General features: G+C 35.2%; 1 protein-coding gene across 1 annotated transcript in view; it reads right to left on the bottom strand.

The window, feature by feature from the left end:
• LOC143672794 (exosome RNA helicase MTR4-like) overlaps positions 1-23,143 on the bottom strand; it is a 90,027-nt gene that overhangs the window by 52,996 nt on the left and 13,888 nt on the right. Inside the window, 2 exon segments of the mRNA XM_077147292.1 lie at positions 251-425; positions 21,394-21,506. Of these exon segments, the coding sequence (XP_077003407.1) occupies positions 251-425; positions 21,394-21,506 (288 nt within the window).

Here is a 23,143-nt window from a genome sequence, read left to right as displayed (position 1 = left end):
TTGAAGACATTTGATGAACAAAGGTCATATCTTACTTTATGACAAAAAAACAAATATTGGCAATTTAGAAATAAATTTATACAATTATTAGAACATTTTAAGATAAACTTTTTCTTTTTCAAATAAATATACTCAGAAAGCAAAGTATTACATTTTATTTACACAGAGCAACTGATAAAACACTGGATGCTCTCACTGAATACATGTTAAATTAAAAAGGAAAAAACAGATGAGGTGCTATATAAATTACCTCTGTGGTCATAACAAGACAAGATGCTGTAGGATTAATAGTAACATCTCCAGTCATCAGACCAACATCTTGAAATTCTTCATACATTTCACAATATTTCTGGTTACTCAGAGCCTTAATTGGACTGGTAAATATTACACGCTGTTTTTCTCTTAAGGCCAAAGCAATGGCATACCTAAAATGTGAAAGCAAATAAGGGTAAGACAATTACAAAGTTTTTTCTTCAGGCTTTCTGATTTTTATTCTATTAATATGTAAATTTAACCGAATGACTTTTTAATGGACCTTGTAGAATACAAAAACCTTATTCTCTTTACTACAGACAACCTACTATCCTAAAAATTATTATGACGAATCTGAAAAGTACTGATCTAAATGAAGAACATTCAAAATTTAACACACCTCTGGGAATTGATGCAACCTAATTACTGATACCAATGATTATTAATGATTACTCTATTTCTTACAAACAAATAAAACAACTTCAGTTCTGTAGATGGGCCCCACAAAGTTCAGAGCCTATGCCTGCCACTTTCTACAGAGACGGATTACATAAATGACTAGGAAAGACTAGAAAATGAAGGTTTTTCTCTTTTGTGTTTCACAAATAAGCTAATCCATATGTATTCCTTCCCAAAATGTAATATTTATCAAAGAAGCCATTGCTTGAAAATTACAACGGTTTATGACTATGGAACCCATAATCTAACAGAAGGCAATATAGTAGCTCTGTTTGTTTTTTAAAGAAAATTCAGTGGAGTTAAGTATTTCAATATACACCATGAAATCATGACTAAGGTTGGGGCTGTATTAGAACCTTCTTGGTTAAAACACAGTTCACGGAGGCGGGGCAAGATGGCAGCACAGTGAGGGGTGGAATTTGGTTTGTTCTCCAGGGCAGCTAATAGCCAGAATGGTAATATACAACTGCTGGGGGAACATCAGTAACTAGACACGCAGCGTACACCAGTCTGGACCAGATGGAAGGGCTGTGATCCCACACAGAACTATAAGGCCCCCAACATGCAGAGGCTGGCACCCCATCCGCATGGGCACAGCAGGCTGGTTCCCCCAGGGGAAAGGAAACTGATTTTTCTAGCAGTGAGGGATCAGCTCAACCAAGCTCCAATTCCAGAATTATTTAACAAATTCTGACTATTGAATACAAACCCCCACCTCAGATAAACCTAGAATAAGAACTAAAGAGAACTAGGAGTTTTTGCCCCTGCAGAGAGGGGGCAGGGCTGACAAAAAAAAAAAAGAGAGAGAGAAAAAAGAAACAAAAACCAGAGGCTTTCTGAGTGGACAGTACAAAATATTGGGAAAGGGCTAGATCCCAAGAAAAGGGGGCACATAGAGCCTGGAGATACATAGAGCCACCTACCAACTCAAGGTCTTGACTGACAAACCCAAGGAGCACAGGTCTGGCTCTGAAAATGCTTTTTTGCATTTTTTTTTTTAACTACTTAAAGTAGTTAACTACTTGAAGATAGAAATGAAGCACTCTTCCACTCTAGCACTGCTGGAGGCAAGGGCGGAATTAAGTTTGTCTGACAGACAAAGTAACTAGTCAGGTGAAAGGGGTTAATTCCTTAAAGGGTGTTATCTTCCCTAAGAAAAGGGGGGCAGGACCCAGTGCAAGTGGAATCCCTACATCAAGGAATTCAGGCCCTAGGGACTGGAAAACAGAAGGAATCAAAGCAATCCTACCACCTCAAGTCTGTCTCAAGCATGCCTCAGGCAGGGACAGTCTACTGAAATCAAAGGCACCAATCACTTTAAGCTGGGGGGAAGCCTAGGGAAAATAAGTACCAACTGCTGCACAGGATAAGAAAAGCACAGAGTCTAGAGGCTTCACGGAACAGTCTGATAATCTGCTGGGTCTCACCCTCAGGAAAAACTGATGCTGGCTACTCTTTCCTCCTGAGACACGTCCCTGTATGGTCTGTGAAAATCTGACCATACAGATCCTCCTCAAAAAAAAGGGCTCCATTTCCGGACCATGCACCCCGCCTCCCCCCACAAAAAAAAGGCTCTGTATAGGCAGGCCCAGAAACAGAAAAACAAGAACTGAAAAAATTCTGATCACTTAGACTGTACCTATGCTACAGGTCTAGAAAAAGTTGCACTGAATGTCAGAGAACAGAGAAAGAACAAATCCATCCAGCAAGAAAACCCTCCATAAAAGAATGAAAACGACCTCCAGAATAAACTAATCAAAGAAATCAAATGACTAGACGTCAACAAAAAATAATACTAGGAAAATCGAAGATACAGCCCAGTCAAAGGAACAAGTCAACACTTCAAATGAGAAAGATTCAGGATGTTCGAACAGACATGAAAAAAATCTCACCAAAAATAAAATCAATGAGTTGAGGGAGGATATAAAGAAGACAAGGGGCAAAGTAAAAGAACTCAAAAATCTGAAAAAACAAATCAACTTAAGGAAATGAAAGGTACAACAGAAGAGATTAAAAAAAAACAATGGAAACTACAACAAAAGATCTGAAGAGGCAGAAGAAAGAATTAGTAAGCTAGAGGATGGGACATCTGATATCCAACACACAAAAGAAAATTTCCGGAAAACAAGGGAAAAACATGAGCAGGGTCTCAGGGAAGTAAATGAAAAATTGAAGCACACAAATGTAAATATTGTGGGTGTCCCAGAAGAAGAGAAGGGTAAAGGAGGAGAAAGACTAATGGAGCAAATAATCATTGAAAATTTCCCATCTTTAAGGAAAGACGTAAAATTACAGATCCAATAAGAGCAGCATACCCCAACACAGAATAGATCCAAATAGACATACTCCACATTTACTAATCAGACTGTCAAATGTCAAAGACAAAGGGAGTATTTTGAAAGCAACAAGAGAAAAGCAATCCATGACATACAAGGGAAGCTCAATAAGACTATATGTGGGATTCTCAGCAGAAACCAGAGGCAAGAAGGGTGTGGTATATTTAAGATTATAAAAGAGAAAAACTGCCAAACAGGAATTCTATACCAAGCAAAACTGTCCTTCAAAAATGAGGGGAAAATTAAAAATGTTTTCAGATAATCACTGAGAGAATTTGTGACTAAGAGACTGGTTCTGTAAGAAACAGTAAAGGGAGCTGCAGGTAGAGAAAAAAGGCAGGAGAGGGATGTATGGAGAAGAGTGTAGAAATGGAGACTACCAATAAAAGTAAAGAGAGAAAAAAAGATTAGGTATGACATATAAAATCCAAAAGACAAAACGGTAGAAGTACTGCCTTTACAGTAATAAAACTGAATGCTAACGGATTAAATCCCCCAATCAAAAGACACAGACTAGCAGAATGGATTAAAAGATAGGACCCTTCTATAAGCTGTGTACAGGAAACTCATTAGACCTAAGGCTAAAAATAGGTTGAAAAAAAATTGGTTGAATGTGCAAGGGTGGGAAAAGATATTTCATGCAAATAACAATCAAAAAAGAACAGAGTGGCTATACTAATATCTGACAAATTAAACTTCAAAACAATAAAATTAAAAGAGACTAAGGACATTATGTATCAATAAAAGGAACAATTCAACAAGAAGACATAACAATCATAAATATTTATGTGCTGAGCCAGAGTGCTCCAAAATACATGATGCAAACACTAACAGAACTGAAAGGGGAAACAGACACCTCTGCCAAAATAGTTGGAGACTTAAATACCCTGCTTTCATCAATGGACAGGACATCTGGACAGAGGATCAATAAGGAAACAGAGACTTTGAATAATACAATAAATGAACAAGACTTAACAGACGGGTACAGAACATTATACCCTACAACAGCAGGACATAAATTCTCTCAAGTGCTCATGGATCATTCTCAAGGATAGACCATATGCTGGGTCACAAAGCAAGTCTCAATAAATTTTTAAAGACTGAAATCATACAAAATACTTTCACAGATGATAATGGAATAAAGTTGGCAATCAATAACAAGCAGAGGATCAGAAAATTCACAAATATCTGATGGCTAAACAACACACTCTTATACAACCTGTGGGTTAAGGAAGAAATTATAAGAGGTATCAGTAAATATCTCGAAGCAAATGAAAATGGAAACACAAGATACCAAAATTTAGGGGATGCATCGATAAATCCCAGAGTGATTTGAACAGTTTAAAGTATTTGCAAAGACCCCTTGGGGGAAGGCAAGAAAGGGGGAAAACTCAACCTTCCCAAGTGGAGAATTCTTGGTATTCTCACAAGCAGTGGGGACAACCAAAGCAATAGGGGGAGCCCTCAATCTGGGGGGTTATTCATACGAAACTTATTCCCGCAAAGGATAGGCTAAGCCTACTAAAATTAGACATAAGAGTCACCCCCAAAGAACTTTTTTTGTTGCTCAGATGCGGCCTGTCTCTCTCAGCCAACACGACGAACTCACTGCCCTCCCCTTCTCTACGTGGGACATGACTCCAAGGGGTGTGGACACCCGGCAACATGGGACAGAAAGCTTAGAATGAGCTGGGACTCAGAATCAAGGGACTGAGAAAACCTTCTTGACCAAAAGGGGAAAGAGCGAAATGAGACAAAATAAAGTGTCAATGGCTGAGAGATTCCAAACAGAATCAAGAGGTTATCCTGAGGGTTATTCTTATACATTATAGAAATGTCACCTTTTTAGTCAGGGTATAATGGAGAGGCTGGAGGGGAACTGCCTGAAAATGTAGAGCTGTGTTCCAGTAGCCATGTTTCTTGAAGATGACTGTATAATGATATAGCTTTCACAATGTGACTGTGTGATTGTGAAAACCTTGTGTCTGATGCTCCTTTTATCTACCTTATCGACAAATGAGTAAAAAACTGTGCTGGTTTGAAAGGAAGTATGCCACCTAAGAAAAGCCATGCTTTAATATAAATCCCATTTCATAAAGGTAGAATAATCCCTATCCAATACTGTATATTTGAAACTGTAATGAGATCATCTCCCTGGCTGATGTGATTTAGTCAAGAGTGGTTGTTAAACTGGATTAAGGGATGACATGTCTCCACCCATTTGGGTGGGTCTTGATTAGTTTCTGAAGTCCTATAAAAGAGGAAACATTTTGGAGAATGAGAGATTCAGATGGAGCAGCAGCAGCACCACGAAGCAGAGTCCACCAGCCAGTGACCTTTGGAGATGAAGAAGGAAAATGCCTCCTGGGGAGCTTCATGAAACCAGAAGCCAGGAGAGAAAGCTAGCAGATGATGCCGTATTTGCCATGTGCCCTTCCAGCCGACAGAGAAGCCCTGACTGTGTTCGCCATGTGCTTTCTCACTTGAGAGAGAGACCCTGAACTTCATCAGCCTTCTTGAACCAAGGTATCTTTTCCTGGATGCCTTTGATTGGACATTTCTATAGACTTGTTTTAATTGGGACATTTTCTCAGCCTTAGAACTGTAAACCAGCAGCTAATTAAATTCCCCTTGTTAAAAGCCATTCTGGTATATTGCATTCCGGCAGCTAGTGAACTAGAACAAAAACATATGGATTAAAAGTAAATAAATAATAGGGGAAACAAATGCTAAAATAAATTTAGTAAATTGAAATGCTAGTGGTCAATGAAAGGGAGGGTTAAGAGGATGGTATGTATTCATTTTTTTCTGTTTCTTTTTATTTCTTTTTCTGAATTGATGCAAATGTCTAAGAAAAGATCATGATGATGAATGTACAACTATGTGATGATACTGTGAGTTATTGATGATATATCAAGAATGGAATGATCATATAGTAAGAATGTTTGTGTCTGTAGGTTGTTATGTTGAATAATAATAAAAAAATAAAAAGGATAATCAATAAATTTAAAACTAAAACAAAAATTTTAGGGGATGCAGCAAAGACAGTACTAAGAGGGAGATTTATTACTTTAAATGCCTATATTAAAAAAGAAGAAAGACCAAAAATCAAGGAATTAACTGTTCACTTGGAAGAATTAGAGAAAAAACAGCAAAGCACCCCCAAAACAAACGAAAAGAAAGAAATAAGAAAGATTAGAGCAGAAATAAATGACACCAGAAGGAAATACAGAAGATAAAGACTAGGATGGTATATATATATTTACCAAAGCCTAGAGTGGACAATTATGGTGATTAAATGTACAAATATAAGAAAAGTTTTACATGAAGGAGAACAAATAAAGGTCAACACTGCAAAGTGTTGAAAATGGAATGGTATAAGGAAAAAATACAATCAATGCAAACTAGAGTCTATATTTAATAATAACGTTGTAATACGCTTCCACTGAATGTAACAAAAGCAAAAACACAAAAGCTAAATGTCAATAAGTAGGGGATATGAGGGAGGGGTATGAGATTCTTTTCAGAAGAAATGGAAATGTTCTCATACACATTTTGGTGGTGAAGCCATGGCTATTTGATTATACGGGGAACCATTGACTTTTTAATCTAGGTTGAACTGTATGGTGTGTGAATAAAACTGTTTAAAAATGAACAGAGATACAAGTGCTGGAGAAAACACAGGCAGAGAGATGTACCCATACACTGTTAGTTGGGAATTAGAGTGTTACAGCCCCTCTGGGGAGCAGTGTGGTGGCTCCACTGGAGCCTGTGTTCTCAAAAGGAATGGACATTTGCACTGTGTTTAGAGAGCAGTGTGTGATCTGCAATGGACAGAGGTGGCCTATGGGTACATCGACTGATGAAAAGAAGTGTGAACTTTGCAGTTGTTTGTGCATACAACTGCAAGAAGGAATGAAGCTGTGAGGGAGGTTACAGGAAGGAATGAAGGTATGAGGCATGCAAGTAGGTGAATGAACCTTGAGGACATTTGTATGTTGAGTGACTAAGCCAGAAAGAAAAGACAAATGTAATGCTTCACTAATACAGATAAACTATAATGTACAAACAGAAATGAATTCCAGAGCATAGGTTATCAGGTGAAGGCCTACTGTAAAGGTTTCTAGATGATAGGCTCTTACAACAGTTACAACTATTCCTGAGTTTCTGCTATTATTTCTAAATTCTGAGATGCTGTGCTCTTTGTGTATAACCTGTTCACTCCCTGGAATTCTGGGCATCTGTGTGACACTTGCAAACCAGAGCTAGAATTCTGCAGTGAAAGTTCAGCATTACCCCATATAGCAACTGCTAAAAACAATGAAAAAGTGATCAGACATTATTTGAACACCAAAATTATACAGAACCTTGAATAGGGAGTGAGATTCTCCTGGTTTGTACAGGTTGGTGTGATGCCCTAATATATCCCAGGGCAATCTGGGCAAAAGATAAAAATTATCTGCAAAGTTCCGTTGAAGGACTGAGGAAAAGGTGAAAACATTAAACTTCCCCACCTGGGGAAGACCTGATATTCTCATCAGCATTAGCGACTGTCAAGTTGATGGGCCAGGCCTTCTATCTGGGGCTCGACCTAATGAAAGTTATTCCTGCAAAGCTAAGCCTATTTATGATTATGCCAAGAGTCATTATCACAGATATTCATCTCTTGCTCATTTGTGGCTTTCTCTCTAAACCAACTCTGCAGGTGAACTCACTGCCCTCCCGCCTACATGGGACATGACTCCCAGAGGTGTAAATCTCTTTTGCAATGTGAGACATGACTCCCAGGAATGAGCCTGAACCTAGAATCATGGGATTGAGAAAGCTTTCATGACCAAAAGAGGGAAGAGAAATGAAACAAAATTTCAGTGGCTGAGAGATTTCAAATGGTCTTAGGAGTTCATTCTGGGGGTTACTCTTATGCAGTATATAGATATCCCTATTCAGTTTTTGGTGTATTAGTGTACATAGAGGGAAATACATGATACTTTTTAACTATAATCCAGTAGCCTTGATACTTGAAGATGACTGTATAATTAATTATATAGTTTTTAAGTGTGACCTTGTGATTGTGAAAACCTTGTGACCGACACTCTCTTTATCCAGTGTATGGATAAATGAGTGAGAAAAGGACAAAAAAATAAATGATGGGGGTGGTGGAGGGTATGGGATGCTTTGGATGTTCTTTCTTACTATTTTTTTCCTACTTTTATTTTTATCTTTGGAGTAATAAAAATGTTCCAAAATCAATTGTGATGAATGCACAGCTATATAATGATACTGTGAACCACTGACTGTACACTTTGGATGATTATACTGGTATGGGAATACATAATATCTGTAACTAAAATTGCATTAAAAAAACAATATCTAACTACATGCTTTCTACAGGAGATGCAAATTACATTTAAACACACATATAGATTAAAAGTAAAAGGCTGGAATAGGATATAACCACTGAAAAATAGTAACCATAAAAGAATCTAATTAAAGTAGACAAAATTGACTTTAGCAGAACAACTGACTAGAAACAAAGAGGGACATACGATAATGATAAAATCTCAATGCATCAGGAAGATGTAACAATTATAAATGATTAAAGCAATTTGCCTAAATGTATGTGGAGATGCCTAAAATATTGGAAGCAAAAACTGACAATTAAAAGAGGGAACAGACATGTCAACAAGTTATACTGAAGACTGCAGTAATCATCTCTCAGTAACTGATAGAACAATTTGAACAAAAGCAGTGAGGGAGAAGATGGCGGCTTAGTAAGACGTGCAGGTCTTAGTTCCTCCTCCAGAAAAGCAACTAAAGAAAAAAACAATATGAAACAGCTCCCGGAGCCACGACAGAGACCAAAAAGACAGCGTACCCCATTCTGGAACGGCTGAACGGGCAGGGAGAATCCGCTGCGGTGAGATACCCGAGGGGTGCGTGTTTTCCCGGCCGGGGCGGCTGGTGACTAGGGTCCCCTCCACGCACGTGGCTCCCCGGTCTGACTGGGACCGTTGGATAGCGGGGCCCTCCCGCCAAGCTTGGTGTCTCGGGCCAGCTGGACAATTTGGACTGGCAATCCCCCAAGCCACGGCGGCCGGCGACCCCCCCTCCATGTGCGGTTTCCCGGGCCGACTGCAAGATTCGGATTGGCAAGTTAAAGGAGCCACAGCATCTTTTACTGGTGGGCCCTGCAGACAGATGAGCGCCACGAGCGCCACCTACTGGGCAGGAAAAGAAAAACAGAGCCCAGAGATTTCACAGAAAAACCTTTCAACCAGCCGGGTCCCACACCCAGGGAAATCTGATCAAATGCCCAGACACCAGCAGAAAATAATGGATGACGCTCGGAAAATTGAAGATATGGCCCAGTCAAAGGAACAAACCAATAGTTCAAATGAGATACAGGAGCTGAGACAACTAATGCTGAATATACGAACAGAAATGGAAAAACTCTTCAAAAACCAAATCAATAAATTGAGGGAGGACATGAAGAAGACATGGGCTGAACAAAAAGAAGAAATAGAAAATCTGAAAAAACAAACCACAGAACTTATGGGAGTGAAGGACAAAGAAGAAAAAATGGAAAACACAATGGATACCTACAATGGTAGATCTAAAGAGACAGAAGCTACAATTAGTGAACTGGAGGATGGAACATCTGAATTCCAAAAAGAAACAGAAACTATAGGGAAAAGAATGGAAAAACTTGAGCAGGGGATCAGGGAACTGAATGACAATATGAAGCGCACAAATATATGTGTTGTGGGTGTCCCAGTAGGAGAAGAGAAGGGAAAAGGAGGAGAAAAACTAATGGAAGAAATTATCACTGAAAATTTCCCAACTCTTATGAAAGACCTAAATTTACAGATCCAAGAAGTGCAGCGCACCCCAAAGAGAATAGACCCAAATAGGCGTTCTCCAAGACACTTACTAGTTAGAATGTCAGAGGTCAAAGAGAAAGAGAGGATCTTGAAAGCAGCAAGAGAAAAACAATCTGTCACATACAAGGGAAACCCAATAAGACTATGTGTAGATTTCTCAGCAGAAACCATGGAAGCTAGAAGACAGTGGGATGATATATTTAAATTACTAAAAGAGAAAAACTGCCAACCAAGACTTCTATATCCAGCAAAATTGTCCTTCAAAAATGAAGGAGAAATTAAAACATTTATAGACAAAAAGTCACTGAGAGAATTTGTGACCAAGAGACCAGCTCTGCAAGAAATACTAAAGGGAGCACTAGAGTCAGATACGAAAAGACAGAAGAGAGAGGTATAGAGTAAAGTGTAGAAAGAAGGAAAATCAGATATGATATATATAATACAAAAGGCAAAATGGTAGAGGAAAATATTATCCAAACAGTAATAACACTAAAAGTTAATGGACCGAATTTCCCAATCAAAAGACATAGACTGGCAGAATGGATTACGACCCAGCAATACCACTGCTAGGTATCTACTCAAAAGACTTAAGGGCAAAGACACAGATGGACATTTGCACACCAGTGTTTATAGCAGCATTATCTACAATTGCAAAGAGATGGAAACAGCCAAAATGTCCATCAACAAATGAGTGGCTAAACAAACTGTGGCGTATACCTACGATGGAATATTATGCAGCTTTAAGACAGACTAAACTTATGAAGCATGTAATAACATGGATGGACCTAGAGAACATTATGCTGAGTGAGTCTAGCCAAAAACTAAAGGACAAATACTGTATGGTCCCACTGATGTGAACTGACATTCGAGAATCAGCTTGGAATATATCATTGGTAACAGAGACCAGCAGGAGTTAGAAACAGGGTAAGATAATGGGTAATTGGAGCTGAAGGGATACAGACTGTGCAACAGGACTAGATACAAAAACTCAAAAATAGACAGCACAATAATACCTAAGTGTAATGTAACTATGTTGGAACATGAAGCTGCACCTGAAATATAGTTTTTTGTTTGTTTGTTTGTATCTTTTGTTTTTGTTTTTTTCTTTATATATATTTTTTATTAGTATTATTATTTTAATTCTCTTCTCTATATTAACATTCTATATCTTTTTCTGATGTTTTGCTAGTTCTTTTCCTAAATCGATGCAAATGTACTAAGAAATGATCATACATCTATGTGATGATACTAAGAATTACTGAGTGCATGTGTAGAATGGAATGATTTCTAAATGTTGTGTTAATTTCTTTTCTTTTTTTTGATTAATAAAAAAAATAAATAAATAAAAATTCATATGAAACCGAAAAAAAAAAAAGCAGTGAGAATATGGAAGAGCTGAACATCACTATCAACCAACTTATTATGACATACATAGAATACTACATCTAACAATACAGAATGCATATTCTTTTCAAGTACTCATGAAAATTCTCCAGGATGGACCATACGCTAGAATATAAAACAAGTACACTTCAAAATATTGAAATCATATACAGTATCTTTTTCAACCAAAGGAAATTTAACTTCAAATCAAATATTGAAAGAAAATTAACAGATTAAAAGTAAGTAACATAAGATACTATATCACAAGAAAACTAGAAATTAACTTGAATGAAACTGAAACTATCCATTTATTTTATGGGATGCATATAAAGCAGTTCTAAGAGGAAAATATATAGTTTCAAATGCTTATATTAAACATGAAGATTAACTAAAACCAACTAAATTACCACCTCAAAAATTAAAAAAAAAATCAAATCCAACATAAAATAAATACTTGATGATCAGAGCATAAATCAGGGAAACGGAAAAGAGAAAACTAATGAAAATAGAAGTTGGTAAAAACAGACAAACACTAGCTAAAATAGTCAAATAATAAAGAGAAGGCACAAAAGAAGAAAATCAGGAATTAAAGAAAGAACATTATTAAAGACCCCATAACAATGAAAATGAGTTGAAATAATATTAACAATTTCTAGCATAAAAGTAAACAATTCAGATAAAATGGATAAAATTTCTAGATAAACATAAATTACCAAAACTGATTCGAAAAAAAGAAAATCAGAACAGACCTATATTGAATAAAGAAATTGAATTACAACCTGGAACACTTCCCGCAAAGAAAAGCCTAGGCTCAGACAACTTCACTAGTGAATTCTACCTAACATTTAAAGAATACCAACCCTACACAAACTTTTCCAGGAAGGATACTTCCTAATTATTTTGAGGTCAGCATCACCCTGATACCAAAGCCAAAGAAAAAAAACTAGAAGAAAACTAGCAACCAATATCCTACATTAAGATGTCTATCTATTAAAAAGCCCATAAAAAAATATTAGCAAACTGAACATGGCAACATAGAGAAATGATCACCTGCCATGAATGACTGGATTTATCACAGGAATGCAGGATTGGTTTAACATCAGAAAATTAATTAACAACATGATTATCAATGTGAAAAATCTTATGAATGTATAAAAAAGATATTTGAACTAATAAGCCCAGGATACAATAACAATATATAAAAAGCAGTTGTATTTCAACACGTAAGCCATGTAAAATCCAAATATGAAATTAAGAAAATAATTCCATTCACAATAGCATGCAACATAATAAAATACTTAGGAATAAGTTTAAGAAAATGCATGTAAGATCTACACACTTAAACCTACAAGATATTGCTAGGAGAACTTTAAGAGCTAAGTAAATGGAGAAATATATCATGGAAACTCTATAGAGTTAAAAATGACCTATAGGTCCAACACAATCTCTATCAAAATTTCAGTAGACTTTTTTGGTAGAAGGTAAACTAATTTAAAAGTTTTATTTGGCATGCTATATAATTATTATTTGGACATTTATTTAAATATGTCTATGGATAAGCTAATTAAGAGTAGGTGGTTAAGACTTTCATTTGTTAAATGTAAAAATATTTGTATCTTCATATTTTCCTGAAATCAGAAAAACGTTTAGTAACACAGGTCATTACTATAACAATGTAGATATTTGTAATAAATTTCTACTTGATATTTTCAGAACATTCACAGTTTTGACGGCTTATCAAGTGGTATTTAAGTTAGTGTTTAATATTTAGAACTTAAGAACTCTGCTACTTGAATTTGTACATTTTTTCCTTGTTGCCTTAATTTTAAATTGGTTTATGAAACTTACTGCGCAGACACAGGTTTTACAATGATTGTATGGATACTTTATTTAAATATGCCTATAGCTAAACTAAGATATCCATTTTTGGTGGTTCCAAGTGTACTGTTTATTTCTTTTTTTAATTAAAAAATTATTTGGGAATCCAAAGGACTTAAAAAGCCCAAACAATTGCAAAAAAGAAGAACACAGAGGATTCTCATTACTCAATTTTAATAACTAACTGGCAGAATTCTCACTTGCCATATGGGAGACCTGGGTTTGATTCTAAGACCATGCACTACGAGGGGGAAAAACTGACTCTTTTAAAAAGAATAAACACAAAAATAACAAATATAAACAATAAATAAATAATAAATCTAACTACATTGGTGTAAAGACAAACACAAAGACCAAAAGAACACAAAGTAGAGCCATTTCTCTGTCTATTGGATGGTTCCCCAAGCGGGAGTCATTTTCAGGCTTCCACCTGCTTTCTCCCTTTCGCTCTCTGACCTACTTTCTCCCTGCTTCCTTACCTCAATAAATCTGTTAATCTTTAAAATAAAAGAATACAAAGTCCAAAAAGAAACATACCAATTTATAGTCAACTCAAAGAAAATTCAAAAATCAATTCAATTAAAAGGTAATTCAAATGGAAAAGGATAGCTTTTTCTAATGCAACTATCTGAAAGCAACATGAAAAGATGAATTTAGACCCTTATCCCAATTAACACAGAAAAGTTAACTCAAAGAGAATCATACATCTAAATGTAAGTGCTTATGCTCTAACACATCAAGAAGAAAACAGAAGAAAATATTTGTGATCATAGGATAGGCAAGTATTTCTTACACATGATACTAAAATTGATCCATAAAAGAAAAACTGAGACTGAACTTTATTCTACAAAAGATACCATAAGAAAATGAAAAGACAAGTACAGAATGGGGAAAAATCTGTAAAACATGAACCTATAAAGAACTTGTATCCATAAAAAGAACTCTTAAAATGCAATAAAGACAGAAACCTCAATTTTAAAATTCTTTTAGCAAAAAGACTCTAATCGACACTGTACGGAGGATATACAAATGGCTGATAAGCACATAAAATGATCCTTAACATGCTGGTCATGAGAGAAATGCAAATTAAAACTATTATGTGACATCACTACATACTCACAAAATGATATAATAAAAAAGACTGACAATATACCAAGTGTTAATGAAGTTATAGAGAAACTGGCAGCCTCATAAATTGCTGGTAGAAATCTAAAATGGTATAGCAACTTTGGGAAATAGTTTGGCAGTTTACTAAGGTGCTAAATATATACTGACCATAAAATCTACCAATTTTATTCCTTAATAGCCATCTAACAGAAATGAAAGCATATATCCACACAAAGGCTTGTACATTAATGTTTATATTAGTGCTACTTATAATAACCAAAATATGAAATTATTCAAGAACTGATCATTTCTTTTCAGCAATGAAAAGAAATAACTACAGATATATGCAAGTGTGAATAAACCTTCAAAACATTATGCCAAGTGAAAAAAAACCCCACAAAAGTCTCTATATTATATGATCTCATTCATAAGAAATTTCTAGAAAAGGCAAAATTACAGGCAGAAAAATCAGCATTTGCAAGGAAATTAGGGTTAGAGTAGGTCTGAATGCTAACACGCACAGAGAACTAACTATATTGATAGATGTTTCTAAAATCAGTGATGGCTGTATAGCTATACAAGTTTACTAAAATTCACTGGAGCTATACACAAAACAATGGGTGGCTTTCATGGTATACATATTATAACAGAGCTGTTTTTGAAAAGAGATACACACATAGAATAAAAAAATAAGCAGTGCCAGGAAAACTACTCAATTAATGGATAAAGGATTCTACGAACTGGCGTATACATAAAATGTTACACCCTACTGTTATCAACTAAAGTGAGAACTTACTTGAAGACCACAAATTCCTAGGAAAAATATTTACCTGAGACTCATGAACTCTTTCTGAAATTAGAAAATTTTATATGCATATCCAAATATGTATGTTCCTCAGATTTCAAAAGAAATCTATGTCCTTGGTGAATATCTTAACTTTCTCTTTATGATTTCTTCAACTCATTGTTTGAGAAGATTTCAGTACACGTGAAAACCTCCTCTACTGAAATTTTTCACCTCTCATAGGAAAAATGAAAAAAACAAGGTTACAATAACAGCAAGAGTTCAAAGGATTATATATGTTGGCTTTAAATATGTAATGCACCAAAATTAATTGCTATTAAGTTTGTTTCTCTGAAATAAAAAGACTGAACTAAGAGTCATCAGGTCTCTTCTATACCTTTGTGTTCTACATTGCTAGTTGCCGGAATGCAATATACCAGAAACAGAATGGCTTTTAAAAAGGGGAATTTAATACATTGCTAGTTTACAGTTCTAAGGCCGAGAAAATGTCCCAATTAAAGCAAGTCTATAGAAATGTTCAATCTAAGGCATCCATGGAAAGATACCTTGGTTCAAGAAGGCCAATGAAGTTCAGAGTCTCTCTCTCAAGTGAGAAGGCACATGGAATCATTTGCTAGCTTTCTCTCCTGGCTTCCTTTCATGAAACTCCCTGGGAAGTGTTTTCCTTCATCTCCAAAGCGCTGGCTGATGGACTCTCTGCTTCTCTTGGCTATGTGGTTCTTCTCTGCTCTCTCTGAATTACTCTAATTATCCAAAATGTTTCCTCTTTCACAGAACTTCAGAAACTAATCAAGACCCACCCAAATGGGAGGAGATACACCTCCAGCTAATCCAGTTTAACAACCACTCTTGACTAAATCACATCTCTAGGGAGATTATCTAATAACAGTTTCAAATATACAGTACTGAATAGGGATGAGAAGAAACGGCTGCCTTTACAAAATGGGATTAGGATTAAACATGGCTTTTCTAGGGTACATACATCCTTTCAAACCAGCACACTTTGCTTTAGGAAGAAACTAGCTTCCGACTTCAGCACTTTCTGAAAAGAGGAGGCCCAGTGAGCAATTACTCCTACTTCATTGCCCAGACAAGGATGGCAGAGGACCATAACACATTTGAGTTAGTGAAATGATCCAATCAAGGCTATTCTACAATTGGCTGAGACCATCAGGATGCCATGAAATCCTCTAACTTTCCCTGTGAAGAGAAAAACTAGGACTTACACAGCTAAGCCAAGGTATAGAAGGAACTGATAGCCATAAAGTAACCAAGTAAGTCCAAACTATTCTAAAAGAAAAATTATTCTGAGACTCATGAAATATATAAAATCTATGAGCAATAATGGGCAGGGTACCATTTTTACCTATTTCTTTATTCTATGACCTTCCTTACTCTTTAGATGCCCACTTTTATGAGTATCTAAAATAGCTATCCAAAAAAAGTATGGGAGAAATAAAAGATGTTGTAAATCATTCAAAATCAACCTACGAAAGACTGCAAAATAACATCCAAGTTCAAAAGTGCACTCTCCAATTTTAAAATGTTCCAGTTCCTCACAAACAGATTAACCACCTGAAGATCCTGTTAAAATACAGATTCTAATTCAGTAGGTCTGGGGTGGGGCCTAGGATGCTTATCAAGTTCCCAGGTAATTCCAAAGTATCTGGTCCAAGGACCATACTTTACATAGTAATACTCTAGAATCACTGTCTTTTTTTACATTTTGAGAGAAAGGATACCTATCAAAATTTTTGTAATACATGTGTTTTATCAATATATGTGCATTTATTTATAATTTAGATATATGCACTACTATAGTAATATATAAAGTAATTAAAAATAATACAAAAAACCTACACTTATAGTCAAGATGGAGTAACAGCCATTACCCACCCACCTAAAACAACTATAAAAAAACAAAACGTATGAAACAATAACTTTGAACTCAAGGACAGTAATCCCCAAGAGGGAAAACATCAAGGTAATCCCAGATTACTGGGTTTCCATAAACTGACCAAACAATAGTGAGTCCAAGAACACCAAGGCAGTTAGCATGTAGGGAAAAACACCAGGAAGGGGAGAAGTGCCTCAAGTTCTGAATATCTGCCAAACATTCCCCTGATTCTTCAGGTAAGTACTGATTAGGAAATAAGTGTTAGGAAACTATCTGGGATTAGGGAAAAGTCACCCAAAAGAAGGAGAGATAAAAATGACCAAATATGACACAGGGTTGGGATTAATTTGGGTTCCCAGCAGTCACAGTGGAAACCTCATAATAAAGACAACTCTGGATAGAATGACAAAAAGGGTATTCATAAAGTAATGATAAAGTAGGTTGATTTTGAATGATTTACAACATCTTTTATTTCTCCCATACTTTTTTTTGGATAGCTATTTTAGATACTCATAAAAGTGGGCATCTAAAGAGTAAGGAAGGTCATTCCTTACTCTAGACTAAACTAAATGCTGCTCTGGTTCCACCTTAAAAAAAATCATGAAACCAAGACTTGAAAAAATTAAAATTTTTCCACATCACTCAACTAGAAAAAATCTCAAAAATGTTTATAGGAATGCAAAAAAATCCAGCACCCAAAGACTCAGGTCTTTGACAACAGAGGATCCCAGGATTGAGCCTGGCCCTGGCACCATGGGATTGACGATGTCTTCTGGACTAAAAGGGGGAAAGAAGTGCAACAAAATAAGGTAATCAGTGGTTAACAGAGTTCAAATGGAATCAAGAGGCTATTCTAGAGGCTACTCCTAAGCAAGCTTCAGCTATAGTGCTAATTGTCATGGTTTGCCACTGCCTAACTAACATCATTCCCCTCAAGTCCAGAGAATACCTACAGTTCTAACTGAGACTCTACGAAAGTTTCATGTACTAAATTCTTTTTCCTGAAACCTATAACCTCCACAAAGGTGGAGGTTAGGACTTAGGCCAAAGGTAAAGGACTTAGGCCAAATAAGTCCTGAAACCAGAGGGACAGCCTCTACGAGAATATGAATTAATTCCATCTCCCTATTTTATAATGTTGATATCCCTTTTAAACAAAATGAAAAATTTAGAATGGGTATAACCCAAAGACCCCTATAGATTAGGAGTAGGCTCAAAGAAGAAGAAGGAATTAAAACAGAGAAGATAGGATTTAAAAAGAGTATGACTGCTGAATCACTATAATATTTCTTTTAGCTTCCAGTATTCCGGAACAACTAGAAGGGAAAACCTGTCAATGTGGAATCATAATCCATACCAAACTTTCAAATCTGTTCTGTAACTACTTATTAAAATGTACTTTGAAAATTGATTTTTTTTGGGCATATGTTATATTTCACAATAAAAAACGTTAAAAAAAATTCCAGCACCCAAAAAGTTAAAATTTACAATGACAGGCATCCAGTAAAAAATTACCAAGTATGCAAAGGAAGAAAATAACCTATAATGAAAAAGGAAAAAATAGAAACAGACCAAGAAATGATACAGATTAAAAGTTACTATAACTGTATTTCATATGTTCAAAGAAAATTGAGGACAAATTGAGCAGCATGTTAGGCAGAAACACAGAAAACATTTAAAGACCCAAATCAAACTTTTTAGAGATGACAAATACAATGGTTGAGATGAAAAATACCCAGGACAAGAGTAAAAGAAGATTAGAAACTGAACGTAAAAAAAAAAGATGAGTAAACCTGGACCCAAAGCAAGAGAAACTATCCAAAATGAAATACCAGAAAAAAAAATAACAATAAATAATTAGAGCAACAGTGGGCTGAAGAACAACTTCAAATGGCCTAATACATGTATAACTGGAGTTTCCAAAGGAACAGAGGGGTCAGGGAACACAAACTGAAAATTTCCTAAATTTGATGAAAATAATAAAAACCACCAGATTTAAGAACTCAAGCACAAAAAACATTGGGGGTGGGGGGAGTAGAGGGACACCATGTAAAGCCACATCATAAGCAAATTGCTTAAAGTCACTGCTAAAATTAATAGCAACCAAACATCCAATCAAGGCAGTTTGCAAAGAAGCAAGAAACTATGACTTTCAATGAAAATAATCAATCAAAACAGATGAAGAGATAAGTCCTGAAACCTAGAGGGCCCAGCCTCTACAGAATATCAACTGGTTCCATCTCCCTACCCCATACTACTAACAGCCCCTTTCAACATGAAAAAGTTAGAATGGCCATAGCCCAAATACCCCTAAAGAGTAGAACAGAAAGATCAAAGATGATGGTAGAGTTATACAGAGAAGGTAGGGTTTAACAAACAAATGTGATTGCTGAATCATTAAACCGATGTTTCAATTCTAGTCTAGAGCAGCTAGAAGTAAAAAACCTAAAATTGTGGAATTGTAATCCATGCCAAACTCTGAAATCTGTTCTATAACTAATCATTGTGCTGTGCTTTGAAATTTGTTGCTTTTTTGTATAGATGTCATTTTTCACAAAAAAGGAAAAGAAAGTAGATTGTGATGATAAAAAAACAGTTATTCCTTCTAGCCTCCTACATTCTAGAGCATCTAGAAGGAAAAACCTGAGACGATGGTATGGCAGCACATGACAAACTCTGGGATCTGTCCTGTAACTACTTGTTGAAGAGTGTTTTGAAAACTACTGTTTTTCTTTCTTTGTTTTGTATAATATGTTATACTATACAATAAAAAAAAGTTAAAAAAAAAAACAATAACAAAAACAGACCAAGAAATAACACAGATGAAAGACATAAGAACAAGAACATTTTATACAGGCTTTATAAATGTATTCCATATGCTGAAGAAGAAGCTGGAGGTAAGAGTGACCACGGAGCCATGGAGAGCATTGAAAAAGTATTTAAAGACATTATGGCTGAAAAAATTTTAAATTTGATGAAAACCATAAATACACAGATCAAGTTTGACAAACAAGCACAAGAAAACAGGGAAAATATACATCAAGGCACATCATAATCAAACTGCTTAAAATGAGTGATAAAAAGAAAAATCTTATAAGCAGTCAGAAAAAAAAAAGACATTACATACAGAGGAACAAAGGTAAGGATGACAGTGGATTTCTTATAAATAATGCAAGTCAAAGGTATTTATACCCAGTGAAAATATCTTACAAAAATTAAGATGAAATATTTAAACAAAATATTTATTTTTATATTTGGACATAAAAACATTGAAAGAACTCAGATGTACAGTATAATAAATGATAAAGGAATTCCTTCAAGCAGAAGGAAAATGATACCATACAGAAACCTGGATCACACATAACATATCAAACTATATCAAATTATTTTTTTAATAAAAATATTTAATAAATCTATCAAATCAAATGTAACCTAACAAAATTTCTGGGATGCAGTTAAAGCAATATTAGAGGGAAATTCACAATGCTTATATTACGGGAGAAAAGTCTCAAATCAATGACTTCACCTTTCCTCCTTAAGAAATAAGAAAAAGAAAAGCAAATGAAGCTCTAAGTAGAAGAAAATAAAGGTCATAGTGGAAATCAATGAGACCCAAAGAGAAGATCAATCAAAAACAGTAACTCAACAGAGAAAAATCAGTGAAACCAAAACCTGGATCTGTGAGACTATCAATATAATGGATGAACCTCTACTCAGACTAATCAGGAAAAAAAAAGAGATGCTGATATTACCTTGATATCCCAGCCAGAAAAAGATATCACAAATCAGCATCCTTCATGAACACAGATGTGAATATTCTTAAGCTTACAGCAAATCAAATCCAACAATATATTAAAAGAATTCATACATTATGACCAAGTACAGTTTAAGGAAGGTTTATCATCTGAAAAATGAATCAATGTAATTTACCATACTGGTAGAATAAAAAGAAAAAAACATGATAATTTCAAGAGATGGAAAAAAAAAGCATTTGATAAATCCTTTATCTAAACAATTTATATACATAAATATATATCCACATATATATAAACTCTGCAAATCAGGAACAGAAATGAACCTCCTCAAGTTGATAAACAGCACTGATGAAAAATGTACAGGGAACATCATGCTTAATAATGAGATTGACTGCTTTTCTCCTAAAATGATGAACAAAGCAACAATATTCGTTTCTATCACTTCTATTCAGTGCTGTAGTGGAGGTCCTAGCCCTAGGCAGAGCAATAAGCAAGAAACAGAAATTAAAGGCATCCAAAATGAAAAGTAAGAAGTAAAACTGTTTTTACATGTAGAAATCACACAGAAAAATAATTTTTTTAAGTATGAGATAAAAAACAAAGCTACTTTAAAATTTCATTTAAAAAGAAAGCTACTCACTCAGCGCATACAGTTTTCCCAGCTGATGTATGTGCAGATACTAAAACAGACTGATTATTATCAACACACTGAATGGCTTCTCTTTGAAAAGCATCAAGAATGAATGGGTATTTCTAAAAAAATAAAATATTAATAAGTGCATGAAAACACCTAGCCATAACAGAGTACCATTAAAATCAAGAGAGGGTATCTCTTAAAGGGTTTTGGGGGCATTCCTTTACCATCCTTTTTAGGAAAAAATATGCCAACCACTATTCAAAATAGGAACAGTAAAAATACCTTTAAGCATACAGCATAAAGGGTTAGTTTTGCTGGTATATACATTATATTAACAGTAATGAAATAATGACCATTTATTAAGAACATGCTTCATAGTAGACCCTTTGAGCAAGATACTTTTTATATATTATTATTAAGCTCCACAACAGCACCTATTATTTCCTTTCATAGACAGAAACTGAGGTTCTCAAAAGTACACTCCCTAACTTAGGTTCACTCAGCTAGGTGAAAACAGAGACAGACTTCAAATATAGGTCTATAAGACTTCAAGAGTTCACGTTTACTCTTTCACACCACACTGCCTTTTTCATTTGAAATTACTTGAAAATGTAAACTGCAATAATTTATTAGCTTAAAGTCTATCAGAACTTCAAAACCCACTTAATATAAGCATCTAATATATGCATTATCATTTGGGTTCCTTTAGAGGTTTGAGAATTATGTAAAATTGTATGTAAAACTTGTACAACATACATTTTTTCCCTACAGAAAAGATGTTAACTTTCATTAGGCTCTCTTTTAAATGTTAAGAATCACTACCTTAATTTTTCAAAAACTCATCATGTAATGCTTGGTTTCCAGCATGCTAGTTTTTGTTCTCACTGTATTTGTTTCCAGGTGGCTGGAACTCCTTGGTATCTGTACACACTGTTCTCAGTATAATAATCTATTCTCTGTATAATAATCATCTGAAAAAGTTTAGATTTAAGGATCTTAAGAAAAAGACAGACTCACAAAACTGTACAAACTGATTCATCACAGACCTTTGCAACTTTTCCAACTCGAGGTTTAAGTGGTAAATAATCTTCATGTGCAGGAAGCACAACCTAACGTCAAATTAAAATTCAAAAAATCACCAACTTACTATTGGGAATTGTCACATTTGGCACTTCACAAAAATGAAAGTGTCAAAACTAAAGGTGATGAATTACAGAGTGTCTAATAATCTTAAGACACTGTATAATTAAATAAACTAAAATTAAAGAACAACACAAAAAGTTAAAATGGCAACACTCAAAAATACCTCTACTAGCATTTGTCTCACAGCAAAGTTAAGTGAAAGATCACACATCTATTTCAGAAAGCTAGGCTAGATAAGTCCTGAAACCCAGAGTTAACAGTCTCTTCAAGAGCTCAACCTGGTGCACTCCCTATCCTATAATGTCAACACCCCTTTTCAAAATGAAGAGGTTACAATGGTCACAGCCCAAATATCATTAAAGACTGGGAGAAGAATCAAAGGAGGATTAATCAAAGGAGCTGTAATGGAGAAGATAGGATTTTATAGATGAGTATGACTACTAAATCATTAAATTGGTATTTCCTTTTAGTCTTCATTGCGTAAGAGCAGTTAGAAGGAAATACCTGAAATTGTGGAACTATAACCTATAGCATACATTGAAATTTGTTCTATAACTACTTCTTAAAATGCACTTTAAAATTAACCACCTTTTTTGTATATATGTCATAT

Source organism: Tamandua tetradactyla (genome assembly GCF_023851605.1).
Source record: "Tamandua tetradactyla isolate mTamTet1 chromosome 15 unlocalized genomic scaffold, mTamTet1.pri SUPER_15_unloc_3, whole genome shotgun sequence".
Classification (NCBI taxonomy): Eukaryota; Metazoa; Chordata; class Mammalia; order Pilosa; family Myrmecophagidae; genus Tamandua; species Tamandua tetradactyla.
The sequence above is the reverse complement of the archived record's forward strand: the minus strand, read 5'-3'. Positions and strand labels throughout refer to the sequence as shown.